At 38.3% G+C, this 24,082-nt stretch overlaps 1 protein-coding gene across 1 annotated transcript in view; it reads right to left on the bottom strand.

Annotated features, from left to right (window-relative positions):
- The window catches only part of WWC3 (WWC family member 3), a gene marked incomplete at its 5' end in the record, with an annotated part of 102,560 nt that overhangs the window by 52,058 nt on the left and 26,420 nt on the right, over positions 1 to 24,082 (bottom strand). Inside the window, 4 exons of the mRNA XM_082004731.1 lie at positions 1,685 to 1,764; positions 4,188 to 4,264; positions 7,343 to 7,546; positions 12,392 to 12,501. Coding sequence (XP_081860857.1) covers positions 1,685 to 1,764; positions 4,188 to 4,264; positions 7,343 to 7,546; positions 12,392 to 12,501 — 471 coding nt within the window. The remainder of the gene's footprint in view (positions 1 to 1,684; positions 1,765 to 4,187; positions 4,265 to 7,342; positions 7,547 to 12,391; positions 12,502 to 24,082) is intronic.

The raw sequence follows: 24,082 nt of genomic DNA on the forward strand, positions 1-24,082 counted from the left end.
CAATTCTTACTCACTTAAAGGGAATATGATTAAGAATCTTAAGACAAAACTCCTTTTGTTCTCTTAGTGCTTCCATATCTAGGCCACCATCCTAAAACATTAAGTATACTACAAACGTTACTTAAAATATTTGCTGTTTCAATATACTGAGCGCTTAATTTTATTCATCTTCAGTTCATATCATACATTAACAATTCCCCTAACTACCTGTAAATGCTTCACGTAGTCAATAAAAATATATTTATGCCTGAAAATGATTACATTATATCTGCCAATGAAGGATTTTGGTTCAACAAGTTTCCTTCTCTTAAGCTTTTAAAATGCATTATAAAACAAAAGAACCTTATAACCCTAAAAAAACCCCCAACCAAACAACAACCCAAACCCAATATTAAGTGCATGGCCTACTCCCTCTCCTTTAAATGTAAAATCTGAGTATCTCCCTTTATATTGTTTTAACAACATAATATCAATCAAAATCAAAGTTGGAAAGTAAGTGACCTAATTGCCCCAGGATCCCTGGAACTTTGCCAGAATTCCTGAAGCAAAAGTGTGTGCCCATGCTTTGTAGCATCAGTGCAGTAAATCCAAAGCTTCAAAACATTTCCACCGATACTGTACTTTCGCTGCAAAACGCATCAGACCTGCAGCCGTTCCAAGTGCTTTCAGGAAGCGCCTACATTAGGCAGTTCGTTCACATGCATGCTGGAAAACAGGCCAAGATTTCTAAGTGTATGGCCACATGTCCAAGGCAAATCCAAGAGCTGTTCAACATATGGTCTAGTCCCTGGCCTTGTTGAACAGATCTGGAAGTCACAACAACCTATGTTTACCTCCCATCTTTTCCATGGCCTGGCAACCTCTCTCCCGACCCCACTGGGTATCCCACGCATGTGCTACATGTGTGGGTGAATAAGCAGCACACAGATGGAGGTCACTCAGTTCCCATCTGATGGCCTGCAGGAAGAGTGGCATGGAGAGGGTCACCACAACAGATCACAACCTTTGACACCACTGAACACAAAGAAAAAGGAGCACAGGCTGCCTGATAGCCCTGGTAGCAGTAGCAAATTGCCCCGAGCTAACCTTTCCTCAAAGGGAGGAGACAAGGAGTCACATTTACATGTACTCATTCTGCACACGCACAACAAAATCCAAGGTCTCTCAGACCATCAGATTTACAGTACACACACAAATCAGCTATACTGTGCAGAATGAGGCAGCCTGACCATCAGGTAAGAGGAATAAGCAGTGTTGTGCTGTACAGCATCCTCCGCAGGAGAAGTGCTGTGCCCAGCCATAAAGCCTCCGTACTGTTCACAGGAAAACTACTGCATGGTGCTTCAGGCTGTGCTCCAGGTGGTAGGTATCTCCAGAAAATGTTTGGAAAGTATTTTAAAAACATCTAATTCCACCTCGACAACACCTTCAGGAAGAATTAAAGAACAGGGCCTATAAAACTGTTTTTGTATGTGGATCTATGAAATCACCATTCCAACCAATTCTGTCCAACCCTTCTTCCGTCATTTCACACTGTTCTCACCCCGCGTCACTATCATAGCAGAAACTCTGAAGCAAAGCAATTAAGAGATTTCAAACTTTTTTTTTGGCAACGCTTTTCTAAAAAATTCATTCCAAAGCAAATAAAGAAAAAAAAAAATCCTCCTACAAACTCTTAACTTACTCTTGCAGAGTTTCCACTCCTTTTTCCTTATATTGCAGCTCCTGCTTCATCTGTGCCAATTCTCGTTTTAGCCTAGAAAGCTGGATATAATAATACAAATCAGTAATATGTAACTTTCATAAGAAAAATAATTGCTTTTCAAATACAAAATCTTAAGTTACTTTAAAAATTGGAAGTGATAATCTACGTTATTTTTTTGCTTTAAAATTTGCATTAAAATAACAAAAGACTTCCTGAAATATCCTAAGAGCTAATCAAACAGCAGTCACAACATTCAGCTTTCAAAGTATCAGTTTCCTCATCTAATCTATTGGTTTTCTATCTCCAATAGCTTACACTAACAGCTAGCAAATTTCAACCCACATGATTTTTCTTCTCCCTTTATAGCAGACAGACACCTCTCAACTGTCTTCAACTCTTTAGTCCACTTAAAAAAAGACTGAACATTCAATGCTGTTAATTCTTCAATCTGGGAAAATAAAATCACTGCCAACAGAACTGTCCCCATTCCCAGAAATGGCAGCCCAATTTTCAACAGTGATTTGCATATTGTCCCACCTCCTCAGTCCCCCCCAACAAGTACTTTGACCCATCTAGCGAGCATAAATCAAAAGTGACAAAGCAGCAATGACTCCAAAACCGTATTTTTGTGGGTTTATAACAGTGACCTGAGCAGGCTGGACAGACCTTACAAGAGTGCTATCAGCACCAAGAATGATCTGCAAAGAAATAGCTTCTTGCCCTCCAAAGCTGATAGATAACTGAGGGCAAAGGGGGCAGAAGGATGCAAGGGACTACAGACAAATGGGGGGAATGGAGGTGTTTCAGTATGTGGTGGTGAGGCATAAAACTGAACTGAGAGCCCAAAGAGAGGCAGGTGTGAAAGCAAAAAGCTCTCTCTTCTCAAGCTATGAAACTTGGTACTTTTCTAAAATTTACCCAAAGTGCTCTTGATTTTCACATGTAAGTCAATAAATGACAAAAATATTGCTAAAAAAGAGCAAAAAAAAAAAATTTCCCACATATCCAGCAATAGATTAATTTTGTCAGGTCTCCTCCAAGAGCAAGGGGCTTCACAGCAGTTCTGGGGATGCAAACCAGGACTGTCAGAGTTTCACCATCCTGCATGGCCCTCCCTTCTCCATGTGTAGTTGCCCTTTCCTGAAAACTCATCACACCAGCCCCTAAAACACTCCTATACCCTCACCAACTCTTTCAACAGTCACCAAAAGTAAAATGAAAAAATGCATCACTAGTATCATGTACACAAACACTCTGCAGTGTGTATTTTATTCTATTACCTGAAACAACTCAATGCCTATGCAGACATTCAGTTGAACAGGTTATCCTATGCACTTCGGAGATTTTTTTTTTTTTTTAAGATGGAGGAACAGAGAGAAATAGTCATATAAGTGAAGATTTTGTTTATTTTCTTTAGATATTATTTAAACAAATAAGGCCTATTTTGTTTAGAATACGCTGACATTTAGAGTATGTAAAACAAGTAAACACTAGTCAGCATGTAGTAAACATATACAGATAGAATAAATGCCTTTGAAGGGTGGTGAACAGGATTTATTTTCAGAAGCACTCTTGTGAAACGTGGTCACTGCAACAAAAATGAAACACTATCCTGCAAAGAAGTATTTTTTATTTATTTTGTGAGCTGAGTGTCTGGCATCCTAAATCCCATTTTGTCCATTAATAAAAAGAAACATACAATTTAGAAATAGGTTCTAGAGCTTAATATTGTAACTGCTTTTTATAATTGTTTATGACTGGTATATCAATTTGCTTGAAACCAACAAGCAGACTTTAATAACTCTTTGCTAAAGCAGTGGGAGAAATTCAAGAGGCCAAGTATTCTTCTTTCAGCAAAGACAGTACTAAAAGCATGATTCTAGTTAAAAAAAAATATATGTAATAAAAATGTTCCATTTGTGTATATATAGAGAACTGCCTATCACTGTCAGAATGCTTGAACTCCCCTCCCCTCATAGAGGAGCTCTGGCCAAATCAGCTAAAAAGTTCTATTTGGCCAACACGTCTACTGAATTGTGAACAGATTTCCAAATAAATGGCTAAATCTAGAGTTCAATGACACCCATGGAACCCCACTGAAAATGGGTAAATGGGAAAATATGAAGACAGTGGGTTTGAACTGCACTTAATCAAGAAAGAATTTGGCTGCAGAGTATTTACTACTTGTGGCAGTTTGTACAAAGAAAGCAATTTCTGAAAGCCTGACTTTGCCTCTGACATCCGTGACAAAAATCTTTACGCTTGTAACATGCGAAAAGCATTACTTTGCAAGTCAATGAAATGCAGTAAATACAGACTCATTTTAATAGAACAATAGGTCATAGTAGAAAAGCAGTTTTCAGTATTTCAAAAAATGCATGCAACATCCAATACAACTGCTAAGGTAAAAGAAAAATACATAGTCCTCCTCCCTCCCCCATGCCTAATTAATATTTTTACAAAATGAAAAAAGATTACTCACTCTGTCACGACGGCTGGCTATTTCTGCTTTAATCTGATACGGGTCATACTTGGTATTAGTTGAAAATCCAGAGAATGCTAAACAGATGGAAAACAGCATTTTACTTTTTTTTTCCTTCTTTAATACACTTGTTAAGATGTGGCACTATTTAATAGACCATTGCATTCATTCTTTGTGCTACAAGTCGCCAGGTTTTAAAATAATCCTTCGTGCTAAAGTACAACTGAAGAATTACCTTTGGCCTTCCTGAATTTGTTTTTGTCCTGAACAACAACAATTGTATATAGCAGCACTACATATTGCCTAAAAGCAACTAGCTTCCATGACAGCATGGTGGCATTTACTGATGCAAGCCATATGTGTAACATCAACAGTTGCTAACTGCTTCCTAGGTACGTTGAATTAGCAATATAATGGGGACTAAAGTAACAAAACTATTGTCAGAATAAAATTCAGTCAGCTACAGAGAGAAGTTGCCTCCAAAAGCAATAGTGCAGGGAACCAATACACAGATCACCCTCTGGTAAGTGAGCTCTTAACACAGCTTATCTAGAGTCAGGCAATGATTTCAAGCTGTGGCATTACAAGCTAAAGCCTAGACATACGGAGTAAAGGTCCTAGAGGACAGGCTGGGCAAGACCAACCATGATTTATTGAGCGCGCCATTCACGGCAGCACTGGCCCACTGAAAAATGCCTGGTATGTGAGTGGATGGGGTTGTGCTGTTAAATCTGCCATCCTTTTGTAGAGCTGAAGGCTGCTGCTTTGAAACCCATATCCATGTCTGCATTGCACTGAGCCTTTTGACTCTCGAAAGAATACTGTAACGCCAAGGTCACGTCAAGCATGCAGAAACTTGCCAAAATGAGTAGTCATGCCTGGACTAATTCTCTAAATCCAGGATTTCTATGGAATTTTTTTTTTTTTTTTTTAACCAGTGCTGATCACAACTGATTCAAACTGCTGCATGGGCACCTCCCTGCCAACCCACAACGGCTGAGCTCGCACCACCTCCCACTCATGAGCACACGACACTGAGTCAACAGCAGCACCCACAAGCAAAAAGGAGGGAAACAGTTTGTGAAGTTCTAGTTCTTTTAATGCAACATATCGAAACAAGTGGTGGTGAAGGCAGGAATAATCGCAATATATTGCACCCAACTCTGGCCATCTAATTGCACTTCAGTTAGAAGCCTAAGACTTCTGTACAATAAATGGAGAAGCAAGCATCCCAGACTGGAGTGGAAGAGTCGAATTAAGAAAAACAAGTACAGAAGCCGTGGGGAATCTTGAGTTGACAGCATGATTGATCCCCAAAGGGAATTTTTTTTTTTTTAATATATCATATGACTAACCAGCCTTCCCCATTTTCTCAGAACAGAAGCATATGACCTTAAATCAATATAAAATATATTAACACATATGTAGAAAATTAAATTTTTTTCCACCTCAAAACAAGTGCAAGGTCTTATTTAAACAATTTTACAGTATCTCATTAGATTCCAGACATACCTAAAAAAGAAAATCTATCAGAAGATTGAGAAACATAAGTCAATTGACATAGCATTTGCATTCATGCTACAGATAACCTCCAGTGTTGTAATTTTCAGTCATATTTTGTTGCTGTTTCAAGCAACTTGTTTTTCCAAGAGTTCTAAAAATATGAAAAACAGGTTGTATTTTTCTAGTATATTATCTTCTTCAACAGAAGTTTCTTTCTGTATATTCACCTGAAGTAATTCAACAAAGCATCCCACAGAACTACTGCAAATTTTCAAAAAACAAAAAGCACAAGCTCCTAGAAAAGTGTTATAATAAATGGAAATTTTGATTTTATAATCTAAAAAAAAAAAAGACACTATCTTTTACCCTATTCCAAAGTCTTTAAACAGTAGTTAAACACTCTTTAAACAATTTATTTTTTAAAAATTGTTTCTTAATGAGAAAAAAATAATGTTTCTTAATAATTCTTAAGAAACTTCAACATAACAGGGAGAAATATGACTAGTCATATCTGTTCAGTTATGTCACAAACTAAATCACAGAATACATATATTTAAAACTAATCAAAAAGATGAGATAATCCCAGTTCAACATAAAAGAACACTTGGTCAAGACCATCTCGGACACCTCAGTCCTAGAAAACATGTTTTATTCAGGATTTTCCCATACAAATGAATTCCCTTGGATCAATACATACCACTGGATCAGTAGCTAAACACTTCTATCAAGATGCCTGCTTTGAACCCCTCCCAGTCAGGTTTCTTGAACATTTTCAGAAAGGGCTAAGCAGAGCTTCCCATACTTATCAAGTATTTGGTATTTACCAACAAATCTTGCATTTAAACAATGGCTGTACAGACAGCAGCCACTGAAAATCCACCAGTGCAGTGAAACTCCACTACATTTCCACATGGCCAGTGGGTATACCCATTTGATACACTTCTTTACACTAGACTGTTTTGACTCTTCAGCAAAGACACCTTCATCTGTTGCACCAGCCAACAGCCATGACAGCAGTGCAACAACTTCAGATTTCAGAAAAAGTCTATCATCTACTCCAAGCTACCAGAGACATCTGAACAATTAAAATGTCAGGAAATCAAGGCTCTACGACCGTCACCACCAGCATTAGGTTTAGAGGCTGGCATTCAAGAATGGAGGTGCACTAATGAAACACCACTTCCTACTTCGTGGTCAGAGGTACGCTTGACCACAACGCCTTGTCTCTTAACTCTTTATAAAAAGTCGATAAACCAACCATGGATCCACAGAAGGCTTCCCCTAAGCTGATGGTTCCCCCCCACATCGAGGGTGGAACAATTTAGGACTTTATGAGTGCAAGTAGGCGGCTGGTCCAGCAACATTCATTCTTGTCTTTGTTGCCTTGCACGAAACATCAGTACGGCTGGCTCCAAGATGGCTAGAGATACTAGCTGGGATGTATCCCTGTTTATATTAAAAAGCCATATTCTAACAGATCTAACAGGAAATGGAAGTCCCCGAATAGCAGAGCCAAAGGATAATGCCTCACTTCTGCAGTCAGGATCTTCATTCGGAGGAGAACCAGGTGACAGAAACACTTCACGCTATTTCTTACAGCCTATGTTCTGAGAGGCAGGTGGGTAAACCAAGAAAAAAAACAGTAAACTCACAGCTGGCATAGGAACGGCTGTCATCCTCACACATTTTGTGCAATTGTTGATATTCTTCTTGGGCTAGTTCAAAGCGCTGCTGTTTTATTTGGTAAATCTCTTTCTTGGCATTGAGTGCCTCCTGGGCAACTATTAAATATTCCTTTAGCATACGTTCCTGCTCCCTTCTCCATTGCTCCCTTGGGTCCTCAATTTGTGTGAGCTCTAAGGAGAAAAAGCATAAAAAAAAAAACTTGTAAGACACTATCCCACAAAGTATAAATTATTTTCTTAAGGTCTGTTCTCAACTAGCACACCTAACACTACAGTGCTCAAAATCACCCCAGTCTGGACAAAAAGAAGGAAGGATGCAGAGTGGAAGAACAGGAAGAACACTTTCAAATATAAAAGGCATTTAACTTTGATTCTTTTCTTTACCAACTAGAGCAAACCCAAAGAAAACAGTGTTTTTGCTCTAACCTTCCCTTGTAGCCAACTTGAAAATTCTGAGGAGTACCTAAAAACCCAGAACCACACAGGAGAGCAAAAGGTATCTTAATACTTAACCCATAAGTCCATAAATGGTTGGAACAACCTTAAGATACTACATACAACTTCACAAGTATAACATCCTGAAAGGTCAGTGACTACATACCTGCATAATTAAGATGACTAAAGTCATTCAACATAAAGTTAGCATTTTAATCTCAAAGCCATAAAAGCATTTAAATTGCTTCTCCCCTGCCCCCCTTTCTCCCCCCGCAAGAAACAACACACTCATGCTTTCCCTTTCCAGGGTTTAGAACAGTTCGTATTCAAACACAAATCAAAGTACAAAAAATGACAAAAAGTAGTTTTCCAGTTCAAAATCTTTCCCATATACACTGATTTTCAAAGCTCTTACCATACAGCAATCTCTCTGCAGTTGCAAAGACATTTGAGGAGGACACATGCATTAGAATAAAAAAAAAATATATATATATATAGAGAGAGAGAGAGAGGTTCATTTGTTTTCTTTTTGTGGTGATGCTCAAGCTAGCAAATATGTTTTACATGAGGATGTCCATGTAAAGTCTCATGTCTAAATGAATGTTAATTTGTGATGATTGAGGCTCTACCAGTAAGAACTTGCTGCAGATGCAGCATCAGTGTTCAAAGTAGTGGCAGAACCTGCAGCACAGTCAGTAGGTAAGCACCTAATCATTTTTTCTCATGAAAGATGAAAACCAGTTATGTTTTGTATTAAATCCATGTACAGAATTCAGTATATTGGTGTCAGTGATGAAATAAGAAACTCTAAGAGATTGAGCTGAACACATCAAGAACTTTAAAGGTGTCAAGGTCATGCTAGCAGCTCTACCATTTGAAAGCCACCTGAAAAGTACATAAACAAAACCACAAAGCTCATCTATGAGCAGTATTTCTAACAGATTTGTATATTAGGTTCCTAATAACCTTTTCTCTGAACAGCTGTAACTTTTCTCTCCCCACAACTCCTCACATTGCAACAGTGTAAAGATTGTGCCTCTAATTTCCCCCCAGATCCCAGGAACCCTCAACTCCCAGTAGGACCTTCTGGCTGCAGTGCCCCCAAACTACCTCTGAAGCCCAGGACAGGACGTGCTGTGGCTTGTTCCAGCCTCCATAAATTCTTCTCCGCATCCAGGGCAAGCAGAAAAAAAACAAAGTTCACATTGCAGCCCACCCTTTACTAAGAGCATGATAATTTGCAATGCTATCTCATCTGTCCATAAGCATTCCTGAAATCGGTAAAAATCTAATGTTCCCCAAACTGCTAATTCCCTATGGAAACTATACAGAAATTAATTAATATTTACAAGACAGAAAAGCTGAATCCTAGTAAGTGTCTCCTTTTGAATAGGAAATTAATAGTTCTAATCTCAATACACAGACAAGGCTAACATATTATGTTGTATCACACATTAAGCTTTTGACATCCTATACTAGAGGGCACTGCATCTCTTCCCAAATTATTTCAGAAGCCTTCTCAAAAGCTAGCAGCATTCTTCTGAGAGAGAAAACTTCTTCAGTACAGTAGTGGCGTTCTCTTCTGTTTTATAAAGTACAGAAGCTTCACTTTGCCCTGGATTTCTACACAAGTTTGCCATGTAACAACAAAACTGAAGCTGCATTGTGTAACAAAATTCACTCCCTTCTTTATAACCAATTTGGAGGGGGGGGAAACACCTCCCAAAAAAACCCAAAACCTACTGTAATTCAAGAACAGCCCCAGACAAATGCAGAGAATATACTATTCCCCCACTGGGGAATGCCCAACTGGTTAAGGGAGACTTCAAAGGCTCCCAACACTCTGAGAAGGAGGGAAAGCAATTCTGCGGCTGGCAGCCACCAAGCTTTTTAAGCAACAGTTGGACAAGAGCCAAGAGTAGCTTAGTAAGGGTATCAACAAAGTACTGAATTTACAGAACAAGATGGAGATCAGGGTTGGAAGCACCATGGAGATTCACAGAAGATTCCTCTGTTCCTGGAGTTTTTCAATATAAATGGAAAGTTATTGCCTAGAAATCTTTTTATTACTTTCTGAGTAAACAAACATAGCAAGAGGCTTGGAAAAATAAGATGTATTTCTGTTTGTTTTTAAAAGGTGCAAGAGCAAAAAGCTTGAGACTGTGCACACAGCATGAGAGGTCCCTGGTAAGCATAACTTCTGAAAGACTCTCTTTAAATTATCCCTTGCATTTTCTCACAGTACTTCTTGAAACCGAAGCACTTCCAACTGCTTTATCAATTAACATAGAACTCCAGTGCTGTGTAAAGCATTTAACCCGGTCAGCCACAAAAGTGAGCCTGAATGTTTTCACGTGGAAGTTGCTGTTTCAAGTGTTTCAGACATAGTTCAGAACACAATGTAAAGGACTCTTTTCAGAAAAACATTTCCTTAGTTCCTACACCCCCTATCTCTGCCACTTGCCTGACACCATCCCATGATGCACATGATTGTCTACTCACTAGTTCTCACTTCTACAAAGGAGGTTCACATAGTCTTGATTGGTACCTTTGTTGTCCACAGTTTAAAACTGAACCGAGCATCCTAATAATTTTTAAATAACGATTATCCAGCTATATCATAAACTCTGTCTTCCCTCTGAATATAAATCTTGCTTGTATATCCAAGCACTGTATTAGCCTAAGGGTGACAAACCCATTTTGCTGTGATGGCTGAATTACCATTTAGGATAATATCTGTGGGCTGCAAGTAATTAGTTATCATGAAAGAGACAAATTTTGCAACCTTGTTAATTGCAGAATGATTCCTTTCACTCAGTTCAGCACTGGTCCTATGACGTTTCTATCCCTCTGTTCATATATTACCTTTATTTAATTCCTAATATGAATAGCTTTACTTTCCCAGACCCGTTTATATTAATCTTCTTTCTGTGCCTTCCCCTTGAGCATTTGGGAATTTAATTTCCCTCTGCAAAGACTCTCTTCCACAGTTTTTGCTCTCATTTGCACAGAAAAAAATGCAAGCCAGATCTGACATGCCTGTAATGATTAATATCCTCTCTCTAAGTTCAAACTTGATGTCTGTGGTAAAAGAGCTAGTAACAAAGAATGAAAAGCAAAAGGGAGTGACTTCTTTTGCATGCAATGGCAACTGTTATTCCTATCAAAGATGCGTATCAGTAGGATGCTTTACTAGCTTTTTTAGTCACAGCATTGCAGTGGGAGTCTGTGGTCTACTTGTTAACTATAGTGGCTCTTAAAGCCTTTTACAAAGTTTAAGGAAAAAAAAAGGAAGAGGTGCCAATATCCTCGTTTGTATTTTTTTAATATGTGCATTTACCCACATGTACATAGCTTGGTGCAAGTGCATTCCATTACTGTACTCCAATGTAAACATCACTTTTTATTAAACTTCAACATTAACTAAAGTTACGACGACAGTTTAAACATCAACCATTAAGCTACTACTACTTTTAAACTAAGTTATTGCAAGAATAACCTAACATTCTGTATTTATTGCCTTTCAATTGTCTCAGCTACCTATCCTTGTGAACAGTGCATTAACAGCTCTTTAAAGTTTATTATTTAATTTGTGATCTTTGTTAATTTCACGACAGGTAAGTGCCTGTGTGGGTCAAACAATATCATGGGAACATTTGTTATTCTGTTTGTTGTTTTTTTTTTTTTAAATAAGTAATTGTGAAATCACAAGTAATTCCAACAATGGCAGGAAGCCAAAAACTATTTTTACACTTTTATTTTTTAATTGACTAGATTTCAAGTAGATAGTATTGAGGTTGTTTTTGCAGGTTATACTATTTGCCATTGCTGTGATAGCCCATATAACTACTTTCTTCTTTTCTTCCCTCTCCAGCAACTGCCAATTCCCACAATATTAAAAGCATTCACTCATTGGCGGTAAGTAGCTTAATGATAGCAGCACAACAGTAACAGCAGCGGTAGTACAAAGCTGTAAAGATAAGACTTTTTTTTAAAAGTAGAACTGGCAGATATGCCAGACAGTGGCAGTACAAAGCTCAAAATGGTCCAAAAGGGAAAACATTGGAAACCTCTCCCTCTTAGTTACCAGAAGGGACATCTGTTGTCTTTTTGATAGCACTTTGTACTGTATTATTAAGGCATAAAACATACACGTCTTAAGAGAGGATGAGATTATTGTATTTCATAGTGCTTCCAATTAAAAATCAGCACTTCTCTCTCAATGTATTTTGTTTTTCTATATAGAAGAGTGAACTATGGATGACTGGAAAAATAGGAAATACAAGAGTATAGCATGACAATCTTCTAAACTGACACATGACAAAAAGCAACAACAAAACTGCAAGCAAAACAAGATAGTTTTATACACTATAACTCAATCATAGATTGAAAAATTCTTTACAAATGAAAGAAGGATTGTGGCCCCATTTGACAGATGAGAAAACAGATGCTGCAAGAAGTCACTTGCATACATTTTTTTCACTGTAGTATGAGGTGCATAAATGGTATCAGAAACAAAGTTAGTGCCATCAGTTAACATTAGCTTCTTAGATTACTCAAAATCATCATATATCTACTCACTATTTATGTGGTCCATATAATAAACTCCAATTTGTTGATCGTAAACAGTTTCCCATCCTAAAGGAAGCTCATCACCGACACAGTCAGCAAATGTCAAGGGCTTTGTAATCCTGTAAAAATAAAAATAACACAAATAAATACAAAAGGTGCAGTTTACAGCACAATGAATTTTGTTACATGTTTTGAAGATACATCCATCATTTGATCACAAACTAGTTATGCTGCTTAGGAATGTGCTAATAATTACAAACATACAGTTGCAAAATAAAATTTCTTTTAAATATGCTGACAGATACTCCCCAAACAGGTAGGACAAGTTTCTCCCTTCAAGGTTCTATGTTTAACAGTTTAATTACAATGGCATGCAGTACTGCCAGTTTTTCTCCCATATTGCAAAGAACACAAACATGAAGCTGGAGTTCACCAGTGCTAAAAATTACCAGAAGCTTTATAGACTTTAACTTCTTTAAGGCATCAAAGCAGCATAATTGCTTGTCCTTAAAAAAATGAAATAGAATTTAAGAAAGCACTATATAATAGATTTCTCCTCTTTTCAATTATACATTTCCAACTATTAATGATATTCTCTTGGTCTAGACCCATCCAAATTACCCCCTCTCCCTCAAAAAGAAGAAGGACAAACAAAGGTCTCTAAAGAATTCTGAAGCCATTAGAGCACAAATAGTAACTAACAAGTAAGAGCGTTACTATCTAGCCACTTAAAATACCACACCCCTTGCTAGGCAAACTCTTGCCAGACCAGTGGATAATAGAAAACCAAAACAGCAACTTCAGTATTGACAGGAATGTTGAAAATACTGTCACAAATTCTACAGAAAGACTCCAAACCAACACTGTTTTAGAACATCAAGGTATACAAAAAAACTAGGAAGAACAAATGATACAAATAAAAAAAAAATCCTTAACATTCAGCTGAATCACATCTATTTCCCAAATCATTTTAATCATTACTTAACCCCTAAGATAAAGCTGCCGTAAAATTCCTTTACAGAAAAGCTATTAATATAGTCATTTCAATTATACATGGGGTATAGATCCAACACCTTCAATGTTTAATTGACGAGGCATTTCTAACACCTGGAATGATTACAGCTTTGCAAAGATACAGCCATTAATTTAGGGACTGCCTTAAGTTCAGCATAACCTATGGCACAATACTATTTGGTGTAAAATAGAAATTCCGTTTGTATGTTATAATACCCAGTTAAGGTTTCCTGACACCAGATTTGGACTATGTTTACAAATACACTGTGGAACAGAGAGATCATTGGGTCTGGTATTTGCACTTCATCTGGTAACACCTCTGTAAAACAATAACTTTGTCTGAATTAGAACATGTCTGTCTTTGAACTAGAAGGCTTCCCCACCCCAGAACAAAACCAACCGGAAGAATCTAATGATAAAGGCTTCAGATGATGGAAATACTACTACGGCCACACTCCAGCTATTCCAACGGTCCAGTAAGTGCACCATTCAACCACTAAAGAAAAGCACATCACTTTGCACACAGAAAACAGAAAAACTGCATTTACCTGCTTCCTAGAACTATTCTAGTATTCTTGAGATTAAAGTGTTCAAAACCAACTGTAGTAGTACTAAAAAAGATTATCCTCACTAGCTTAAATGTACTGTTTTGAACAGCTCTGTACAACAGTACCAAATTAAAGTTATTTAGGTCAAATTAATAAAGAGCTTGATCATACTATGCTATGGATTCTCAAACATGTATAAACAGTTTAATAAGATGAAGATGTACATAAACTTGTGCAACACTATTTAAGTAAAACTTTTCCATTACTGACAAATACTTTGTTTACATCATGTAATCATGCAAATCCAAAGCTGCTGTATTCAAGAAAGAAAAGGTTACTATGGACTGGCATATGCATTCTTCCAGTAATTCATCTAGGGGTCAGGCAGACCAAATGTTGCCAAAGTACTTCTGATCTCCCTGGAATTCAGTCAAATATTAAAAATATAACGTGCAGCATTTTTCTTAAACTCTCATGGTTTTGTTCTGAAGACATCATGTTTACAATTTCTCAAAGTAGTCTAGACATTGGCTCCTAAATTACCACACTATAGACAAGGTTTTCTTTGGAATGAGTTATGAGACATGCTTGCCTGTTATACAAACACACCATTACCCTTTATTCATAAATAAAACCTGCACATGATACTCTCATCTTTCACATTACAAGAATCTCAGTTCAACACTCCGTGATCCCACCAGGGCTCAGACTTCCAGCACAAAGGACAACACTGCCTTTCTGGAAAAGAGAGACTGAAGAAAGCCAATGCATCTGGTCTAACCGGTTTCCATTCCAATGTTATAAAGCATGCATGAACAGTTTAATTAATGGTTTTGAAGGTAAACCTTGTAAGAAAAAGAACACATAAAAAGCTGTCAGATATTCAGACCATTATTAACTTGACCTTGCTCATTTTAAACTATATTCAAGGTTGCTCCAAATTGGATTCCCTTCAGACAAAGCATAACGTCACGTTGATATTTAGGTAGCTTGAGCCTTCTTCATTCAATTCATCTAGGTCAAAACATGCAAAGGTTAAACTAAGAATTGGAAGTTTCTCCCTGTGTTTTGCACTGGTTTATATAAGTCAACTGAAAAAATACGTTTCTGGTTTAACCAGCACAACACTGAGGACAAGATTCTTTTTTTTTCCAGTTAGGGAAACTAAGGGCTTCCAGAATAACAAAGACAAAATGGAATAGATGCAGATACAGATATTGGAAGTCAGCCACAAATTATAGCAGTAGACTGCTAAAATTAAGTATCTTCTGGAAATACAGCTTTACCCTCTGTGGTTTTTTTTAATTAGCTTAAGCACTGTAAAGTAGGACAGGTCTTTTCTGCTTCTATATAAAGAATTGTATATGGTACAAATACATCTGTTAAAACATTTCAATTAAAATAAAGGCAAAAACTTTCTTAAGTATTATAAAGACAGACAAAGACAGACTGCAAAAATGCTGCCATCTTTAATTAAATAAAAAACTAACCAAGGCTGCCCTGAGCTATGCTATTCACAGTAGTAAAGAAACAAACTAAGGCATTTTATCTGTCACCAGTGATCATCTCCTGTTGTGTCCCCCCCGCAACTCACAGACACTAATAAAAGGTTCTGAACTTCCAGCTGAAGGCAGAATTCCTCTGGGAGCTGTTTACAACATTAACTGGTTGCAGCAACTGGATCTACAGACTAGGTAGAAGTGACAGTCGTCCACAGGGAGCAACTGTACATATATCAAAGAGCCAACCATAACTTCTGATTAATTGATTTGCTGATTCGTCATTATCTTGAAACATTTACCCTTTCCAAAAGTAATGATGCTTTTCAGCCATTAGACACGCAATCTTTTGTGACTCTGAAACCCTTCAACAGCAAACACTGAAACAGGTAAGAAAGCTTCCAATAACCCAAATCCTGCAAACCAAGCTGAGAGAAAAATCCTTGAGCACTGTCACGAGCCTTGGATCTGTCACCTCTAACTCTGCCCGAATTAAATGTTTTCATTAAGCAGAAATGCAGGTCTGGTATTTGCATGCATTAAAACAGACATACCTGAAAACCCAAGTTTTATTAATATTTTCTCTGTATCAGTTATCAAGCTAAAACATTAGAATACAGGAATCAAACTACAAAATAAAACCGAACAGTTGAGTAAAACTGTTTCTGACCAAGAGGTGTTTTTCCTCCTCCTTGCATACTTATATCTTTATCCATTATGCATACACAAAGGCTTCCACAATACATTACGACAGCTTTCTGAATACACAGCAACAACAGATATTTCTTGAATGCATCAGTTCATAGTAGGGAGTGGGTGGGAAGGAAAGACAACAGCAAAAGGCAAAGGCTAAATACCATTTAAAATAAATTACTGTAAAACTGCTCCCAGCTTTAGTATACTTTGTCAACAGAAACTAATTTTAACCTGCAAAAAACACAGAAAAACCTCAACCCTTAAATAATAAAGGAAGACTTCTGGGTTCAAAGAAAAGGCAAACTTCAACTCTCCAAAACACAGTTTGACTGATAGCGTAGGGCAGCAATTTCATTGTCATGGATTTTCAAAAACAGAACCAGATCACTAAAAACACCAGGCATCAGAAAATATTAGATAAGATCCTCAATCCTCCCATGGCCCTGATGCCACATCAGAAAGCTCTGGCTGCTTGAAATCCCTAGGTCTAATTGAGCAAAACTTCCCCTGGGAGGAACTAAATTAAGACAAACAGAGCCTGTTTTTGCAAGATCTTGAACAGGAAATCGAAAAGGTGTTCCCAAAGTACAAACGCCGCTGCAAACTAGCTGCCATCTCTCAGACAACAACTAGATGCCTAAATTACATCCAGGGTCACCTTATCTTCCAAAGTAGGCCTGAATTAAGAGGGAAGCACTAACCACATGGGCCAATTATGAAAAAGAACCAGCAAGTTCTGAAGAAAAGCCACCACTTGTATGGGGGACAGAGGGAAGGATGCAAGAACAGCAGTAACCAACAGTGCCTTCATTTTTGTTCCCGATTTTGGTCAGGTCCAACAGCAGAGACAGAAAATATCTAATAAAATTTGATACTCCTCAACAAACAACTAGGAGAAACGTTCTCTTAAATCTGATCTCAGTCTGAATAGCTGTCTAATGGGATAGATGGTTTTGCCTGACAAATGCGAATTACAGGCTAGGAAACCGTACTAATCCACGTTACAGATCTGAAAAACACCAGGCAATTTAAAAAGGAGTAAGAGTATAACTAGAAAAGAATTACACAGTCTGATAAATCTAGCAATAGTTTATCCAAAGTGAAGTGTTATACCAAGTATATTACTGAAGTGTCACAAGGCAAAAAAAAGAGAAGGCAAAATGAGAAACCATGCACATACTTAAAAGCTTTCAGCCAGACATTTTTTTCTTACCTCCTTTCAAATACGAATTTGTATTACAGCCATTGTTATAAAATTCAACTAATCCTCTTGTCTTGTGCTGTGGCTCTTATTCCCCGCAACCACGCAGCAAAAAAAGCCCAAGAAATTGAGCACGATGGGAAGACGATTTTTCTGTTGTTTCACAGACCGGGGCAAGAAGAGCCGTTTACACTGAGGGAGAGGATGGGAGGGCTGCTGTTATCTTGTTTTTAAAAGCAACACCGCAGTCCCGGAAGCACTTCATGGACATCCTCCACCACAGTAACTCAGGCCTGGGCAGGGGTGCTCTCCAGGCCCGCAGCACCTTCTCTGTGAGACACAGAGAGGGTCTGTGGCCACCCCAGCTGTGCCACGACCCCCCAGAAGCCCCAAACCACCCAGCTCTTCCAAGCAGGCTGCCCTGAAGAGAGCAACCCCCTCCTCAGCAGCCCCTGCCTCCTGCCCCAGCAGGCAGGGCAGGGACGCATCAGGCACGCGCTGCCCGGTTGCTGAGGCTGCCCGGCTGCTGAGGCACCGAGCTTCCTCCACGGGGCAGAAACAGCGAGACCCACGCAGCCTCACCTCTTGGCAGCACACGCCAGCCAGGCACAGGCTGTTTGCAGCAAATGCCGCCATGAACTCCAGATCCCCTGTTACAGCACTCTGGGGAACGCCATGGTTTTTCCTCTATCACGGACTCAGCCCTCCTCAGGTAGCCGAGTCATAAAAACGAGGTGGATTTTGAAATAAGGTCTAGCAAATTACTTAGTGATTGCTTAGTCAAAAGGACAAAGTTCACCAAACTTTATGTATCTTTTCAAGATAAAAATCCCTTACAACTTTCTTCTTAATCCAAATGACATATTGTTCCAACCCAAACTATTCCATGATTCTATTCTATGATCTTCATTTTACTGTGGAATTTAACCTCAAGTTCTGAATAAAACAACTTGCTGAACATCTACTCAACCCTTCGTGAAAATAAATCCACAATACAGATGGCCGGACAGAAACTTGCACAAACGACATTCTGTGCTCAAGACAAAGACTTAAAGAAGGTAACTTGTATTCAAAGTCACTGCTGGGATACATTTCCCTTAGAAATAAAATGCTACCCTACAGCAAGGAAATAACAGCACCAGCTCTTCTAAAGGTCACTTGAAATTCAGCCTTTTTAAGACTACACTGTATTTTGCAGTCATTTTCATTCTTTTTTTAAAACAACTGCAAATAAGCACATGAAAGAGTGCCAATAGTGTCAAATCAGTATATCTGATGTAATTAATTTTACAGTAACATAAGCCAACATGGCATACATCAATGTGGTAAACAGAAGGCACAGGGTGACACCAGCCAGCTACAGTAATTAATCAACATCTTTATGTGTGGAGAAAAATGTGTGTTCATTATTAAAAAAAGAAATTTAAAAATCATCTAAATGGAAACAAGTGTTAACGGCTTTTAACACACTGTATTACAAACCTGGACAACTTATGCTGAAACAGCTGACAAGCATGTCACTCCCAGAAATATTTGAGTTATTTGTCGATCACCACCTCCTGAGCCATGGTTTGACACTGTTTACGGCATGGCAAACAAGCGGCAGTTCCTTTTAACCCCACTCTGTAAGCTACAGTGCTTCAGGAGCTGGTTAAAAAGCAGCTCTAACATCTGTGCAACAGAGCAGCATAGACTGTAACTTCATCAGCCATCCTATTCCTCAATCCATAACTGCCCTTGATTTACAGCCACCTGAGCTTATGTGGGTCAAGAAAAGTAAGTGGTATCAGCTATCTACCTCTCTTGTGACCTTGTGCTGAAGAAAAACATTCAGGAAGAATGGAAATAACATTATAAAAGCTCAGCGCATTGACCAGAATGCATGAACACTCTATTTTGGCACCCAAAACCTGAATGGAGTGAGTTTGTCCCCTCCAGTGTTTCAGATCATCATGTTCTGTGTTGTGCACTACATTGAATCAACTGACTCCAAACCAAAAAGAATTCACTTTTTCATGCTAGGCAGTCTCTTTACATTTTTTTTTTTTTTTTAAAACCTCACTAACACTTTTCTGATGAGCAGGGTATTATACACGTAGTAAATGTAAACTATATGTATGTACATACATATGTATGTACAAACATATGTAACATATTTGCAGCTACATATAATGCTAATAGGGCAGGCTGCCATGAAAACCCTGAACAGCTCTATTTTGTGATGTAAAGTGTATGTGAAGCTACATGTGTAAGTAAGAGATAACCTATATGATTTGCTGACTTGGATAAGTAACAGAATTTTATATTGCTCACAAACACCTACAATAAATGTACCTGAGGACACCCTCTAACCTTCTTTCATTATTATAGAAAAAATAAACATTTACAAACAAGCAACAATAGAGAAATAATATACTTTTGCTTTTATCCTTTATCATACTCCCAAAAACCAAAATAGCTAAGAAATACTGGCTTAGTATGTTGAAACACAAAATCAAACGCTATGCCCAATTGCAGCTCCCACATTAACTTGTCTGGCTGTTCGGGAACTGCTGAAACAGTTCCACACAAGCAGCCAAGTCTTCCAAGCAGCTATCCATTTCTTAACAGCAGCTATGATCCATATCCAAATTGAGGACACAAATATTTTGGGAAATTCTTGCTGAAAATATACCCACATTTCATCAAGACGACTGAAATTCCTCCTTCAAAAATCATAGCTGGGTTAAAAGTCAGTGCTTTTAAGAAATCTGCTTTTGTTTCTACCATTTATTATTTTTTTTACAGAGGGTAAACAGCTAAAAAATGGGGGCAGAGGAGTTAAGACTGTCCGTGAGCGCTTTAACACGTTTTGTTTGCATATGCACAGATAGCCCTAAATTACAGGCAACTGTACAAAGCCACCAGCCAGAACCTAAGATCAGCCTCAGGGCAAAGGCAGTCGCTGGAGGGGCTGGCTGAACTAACGCCATCTGGGCAGCAGGTGACTTGACATCCAGACCAGAAAACAGACAAAATTACATATGGCAGCTTTACCTCCTCTTATAAGCCATAAGAGGAGGACACCAGGAATATGCAGCAGATAACAGTTAAGGTGGGAAATTAGGAGGCTGCAGTTCTACTAAACTGATGTCAAATTGGACCTTTGTATTGAACACGTTCTTAGCTAGAAACAGTAACATGTAAGATATTTATGACTTTTCTTTTGCCAGTCCTAATAAAGCTGCCTTTGTTATTCAAAATCTCTAAATAGTTACAAGATCTTCTTAAGGACTTGCTTACTGGAAGAGATTTAAAAAAAAAAAAAACCACTACAAAAAAACCCCCACAGATAAAAATCAAAAGCCTAAATTTAAAGATAAGGAAAATCGAACGGGGAACTTCAGAATCTGAGAAGCAAGCTAAATTATTCCACCTGTGTAAGAAGCCTAACATGACACTACACCTGTCCAGACACACCACAGCTTTAGAGCAGGCAAGTAAAGCAGTGTTCTAGTTTTCTAGTTTCACCAATTATAAATCAGCATTTATAACTTTTTCATCAATTTCTGTGAATAAGTGTTTTCCAACTACATGCTATTGGTGGTTGAAGTCCTAGTTAGTACAGGACAGCTCTACAGATTATCTCTGTATTTCTTGCATCCTGCAAACCACAACTCTGCAATTTTCTGCTGGAGAAGAGCAAGACATGCAGCTCTCTGATTTCTATGTCATTAGTACATATTAAAGTATATTTCTAGGTTCAGTTTAGTCTAACAAACTGCTTGGCAACTGTATCCACAGTTTTGCAATGACTGTTCTGGTTTCAGAACTCAAATTTCTGACTATCTTAGTTGGCCACAATCCTGCCCACCCATTAACTAAACCATCGTAGAAGAGAGGTGATGAGTTGCTACACCCTTACACAGAGAACTGAATATGCACTTGTGTGTAAGCATATGCATACACCCACAAAATTGTTCTGTTTTGACTGGTGGTCACAATTTCTACATGCAACTACCAGATGAGGAGGAAACACCTGTACTTTCCTAATGGAAGTCAGCTGAGAGCAAAAAGGTGCATCTGCAAGACCTCACCAGCAAGTTCTCAGTAATAAGCCCTTCGCACATGAGCAAGAAACAACAGGACTTCAAAGCAGAAAGAAAATGAAGCAGACAGGAAAGGGAGATCCCCAGCAGACAAGGAGGAACAAAAATGGGACAGAAAACTCCAAATTCAAGCCCATGAAGTTCCACATGTTAGAAGTAAAGCTTCTTTTGATGCCTCCTTTTCATCTCTATAACAAATAACAAAAATGGTCTTAAATGCTGCAACAGACTACCATGCAGTGGAATACCTCCTGCAGACTATTGCAGGATCACTTCAAGTTTGTATCAAAAAAGGTTAGCACATCCTCATTATTACCTTAATAAACCAGAAACGAAGGAGGCAATTTATCTTGGCTCTCTCTCGAGTAGTACAGAAGCAAAAGGGTAAAGTTCTTCAAAACAATCTTCCCATCCGCTGCATTCTCTCACTAACCTCATATGTCCTATACCCAGAAGGATCATGCCAGCATTTGCTGACTAGCTTTGTTACCCTTAAGGCTGACCTCGCTAGACTAAACTTTTCTTCAAAATTTTGAAATCTATGTGATTACCCCAAGCATTATGGCATAGATTTTTTTAAAATGTTCTAACAGCCAGTGGTAATTTAAGTTTCTGTACATTTGTAATCATAGAATCTTTGGGTTGGAAGGGACCTTTAAAGGTCATTTAGTCCAACCCCCCTGCAATGAGCTGGCTCTGCACTGCTGAAGGCCTACCTCCCACTTAAATTTATCATTCTTCTTTACCAACTAGCCAAATTCAAAATAAATAACTAAATATATATGTGTGTGTGTGTGTATACATGCACACATGCAATTTACTGATTGATTTGTCCAAATACCATTAAAGTGTTAAATGACAGAGGCTTAACTTAAACATTCTTCAGTAAAGAAAGCACTGTTAGAACACTTCTGTGAACATGTTAAATCACATTAGACAACTCTCAGTCAGCAAAACTGGAAATCTTGGGTTAACTGGTAATCTTTGGGCCAATTAGAAGGCAAGTGGTTGAAGACACGCAGAGGTTACCACCAAAACCTTGAGGTATATATGCTATTACATCTTGATGTGGTCTACAATCGCTTATTAACCAAAGAAAACCCTTCTCATACACTGAGAAGGCCCATCATGCTAGAAAACATGCCAACCAACAAGATGCTAAAGGGATTTTACACTTTGGTAGCCTGAGAGAAACAATGTTTTAGAATAGGCTATAGCCAAACTATACTACTAGTGTCCCCCTGGAGGTAAATTGAAGTTTAACGAGATTAGAAACAGACATCAGTCATGTCTATGTGCACAAACAAGCTCAGCACTACTATCAGGGAAAAGTTAAGTAATATGACATTTTAAAATATTTTAAGCCCAAATCCTGCAAGAACTTACTATACTTGGAGTATATTCAATTAAATTTTACTGAAATTAATTTCCTGGAACTATTTCCACCAGTTAAGTATTACTCAACAATACTAATAAAAGAGAAAACACATGTTAAAAGTTACAAGAAACCATTTCTAGAGAAATGAGCAGAAAGTGACAAACAATGGGAGGAAAAAGTACATGCAACCGGACTGAGTATAAAACAATGGTTGGAAAAATATATATTCAAGAGACCATTCGTTTCAAGTCTCAGAACAAAGTGATGTGTAGATAAGTGCCAAAAGAATATGCATACCATGACTTCACATACATCCTATTAAAAACAAATTGTGAGGTAAAACAGTAAACAAATGCCTCACACCCAGAACAGTTTACACTGCCAGCTAATATTAGAAATTCAAGATGAGAGTTTCTCATTTAATCTTTCCAAACAGCTTTGCTCTTCTTCCTCCTCCTCCAGTCCACCTAAAAACACTGTTACACTTGTCCTGTATTTTTCCTAAAAATAACAGGTATGGCATTTCTCAGACATGTGCAATTATCACATTCCTGGAAGTTTTACGAACTCTTGTCCTATTTCAGTGTAATGTCTTCTAACGTGTTCCTGCACTGTCATGCACCGACTTGGCCTGTACAGCAGAGAAATTTTGCCTTGTAAAAGGCCACAGCCCTGGCCGCAAGCCCCTCTCAATGGCGTGGATGCCCATGGGCACAGAGGGAAACCTGCCAACAGAGAGGGCATTACACTGTGCTCCAGCAGACCCCTGCCCAAACTATGCTGCAGATCAGCAAGGCAGGCTTTCCAGACTGCTCCTCTTTGCTTCAGTTTCTGAAGTACATTAATAAAGCAATACTTCATATGGAAGTGAAAGAGTGCAACTAATGTGACACACACGATCCAAGAGCACCGTTTCCATCACTTGCCTGAGAGTTACTAAGGTCGACTTAGCTCTAAGCAACTGAAGTGGAAATATGTTGACAGGATCTTTGATGCTTTTGGTTTCAGACTCCATTTCTTGCCAGCGGTGATCTATGGCAGTCACCTCATTATTTAAGGTTTTTCCACTCTTCCAGGAGTTAGAGACCCTTAGTCAAGCACATATGGGTGCATGTTTCAGCTGCCTAAAAGTGGCGATGGACAAGTCATTAGTGAATACTGTATATATTAGCATACACATACAGACATCTTCAACCTACCTACCTATTTAAAAACTCTGTATTTTAACTGGTATTACAAAAACAGCTAGTGGTTACCTTTACGATATCAAAATTGG

This window comes from Phaethon aethereus, assembly GCF_964289735.1.
Source record: "Phaethon aethereus genome assembly, chromosome: 1".
NCBI lineage: Eukaryota > Metazoa > Chordata > Aves > Phaethontiformes > Phaethontidae > Phaethon > Phaethon aethereus.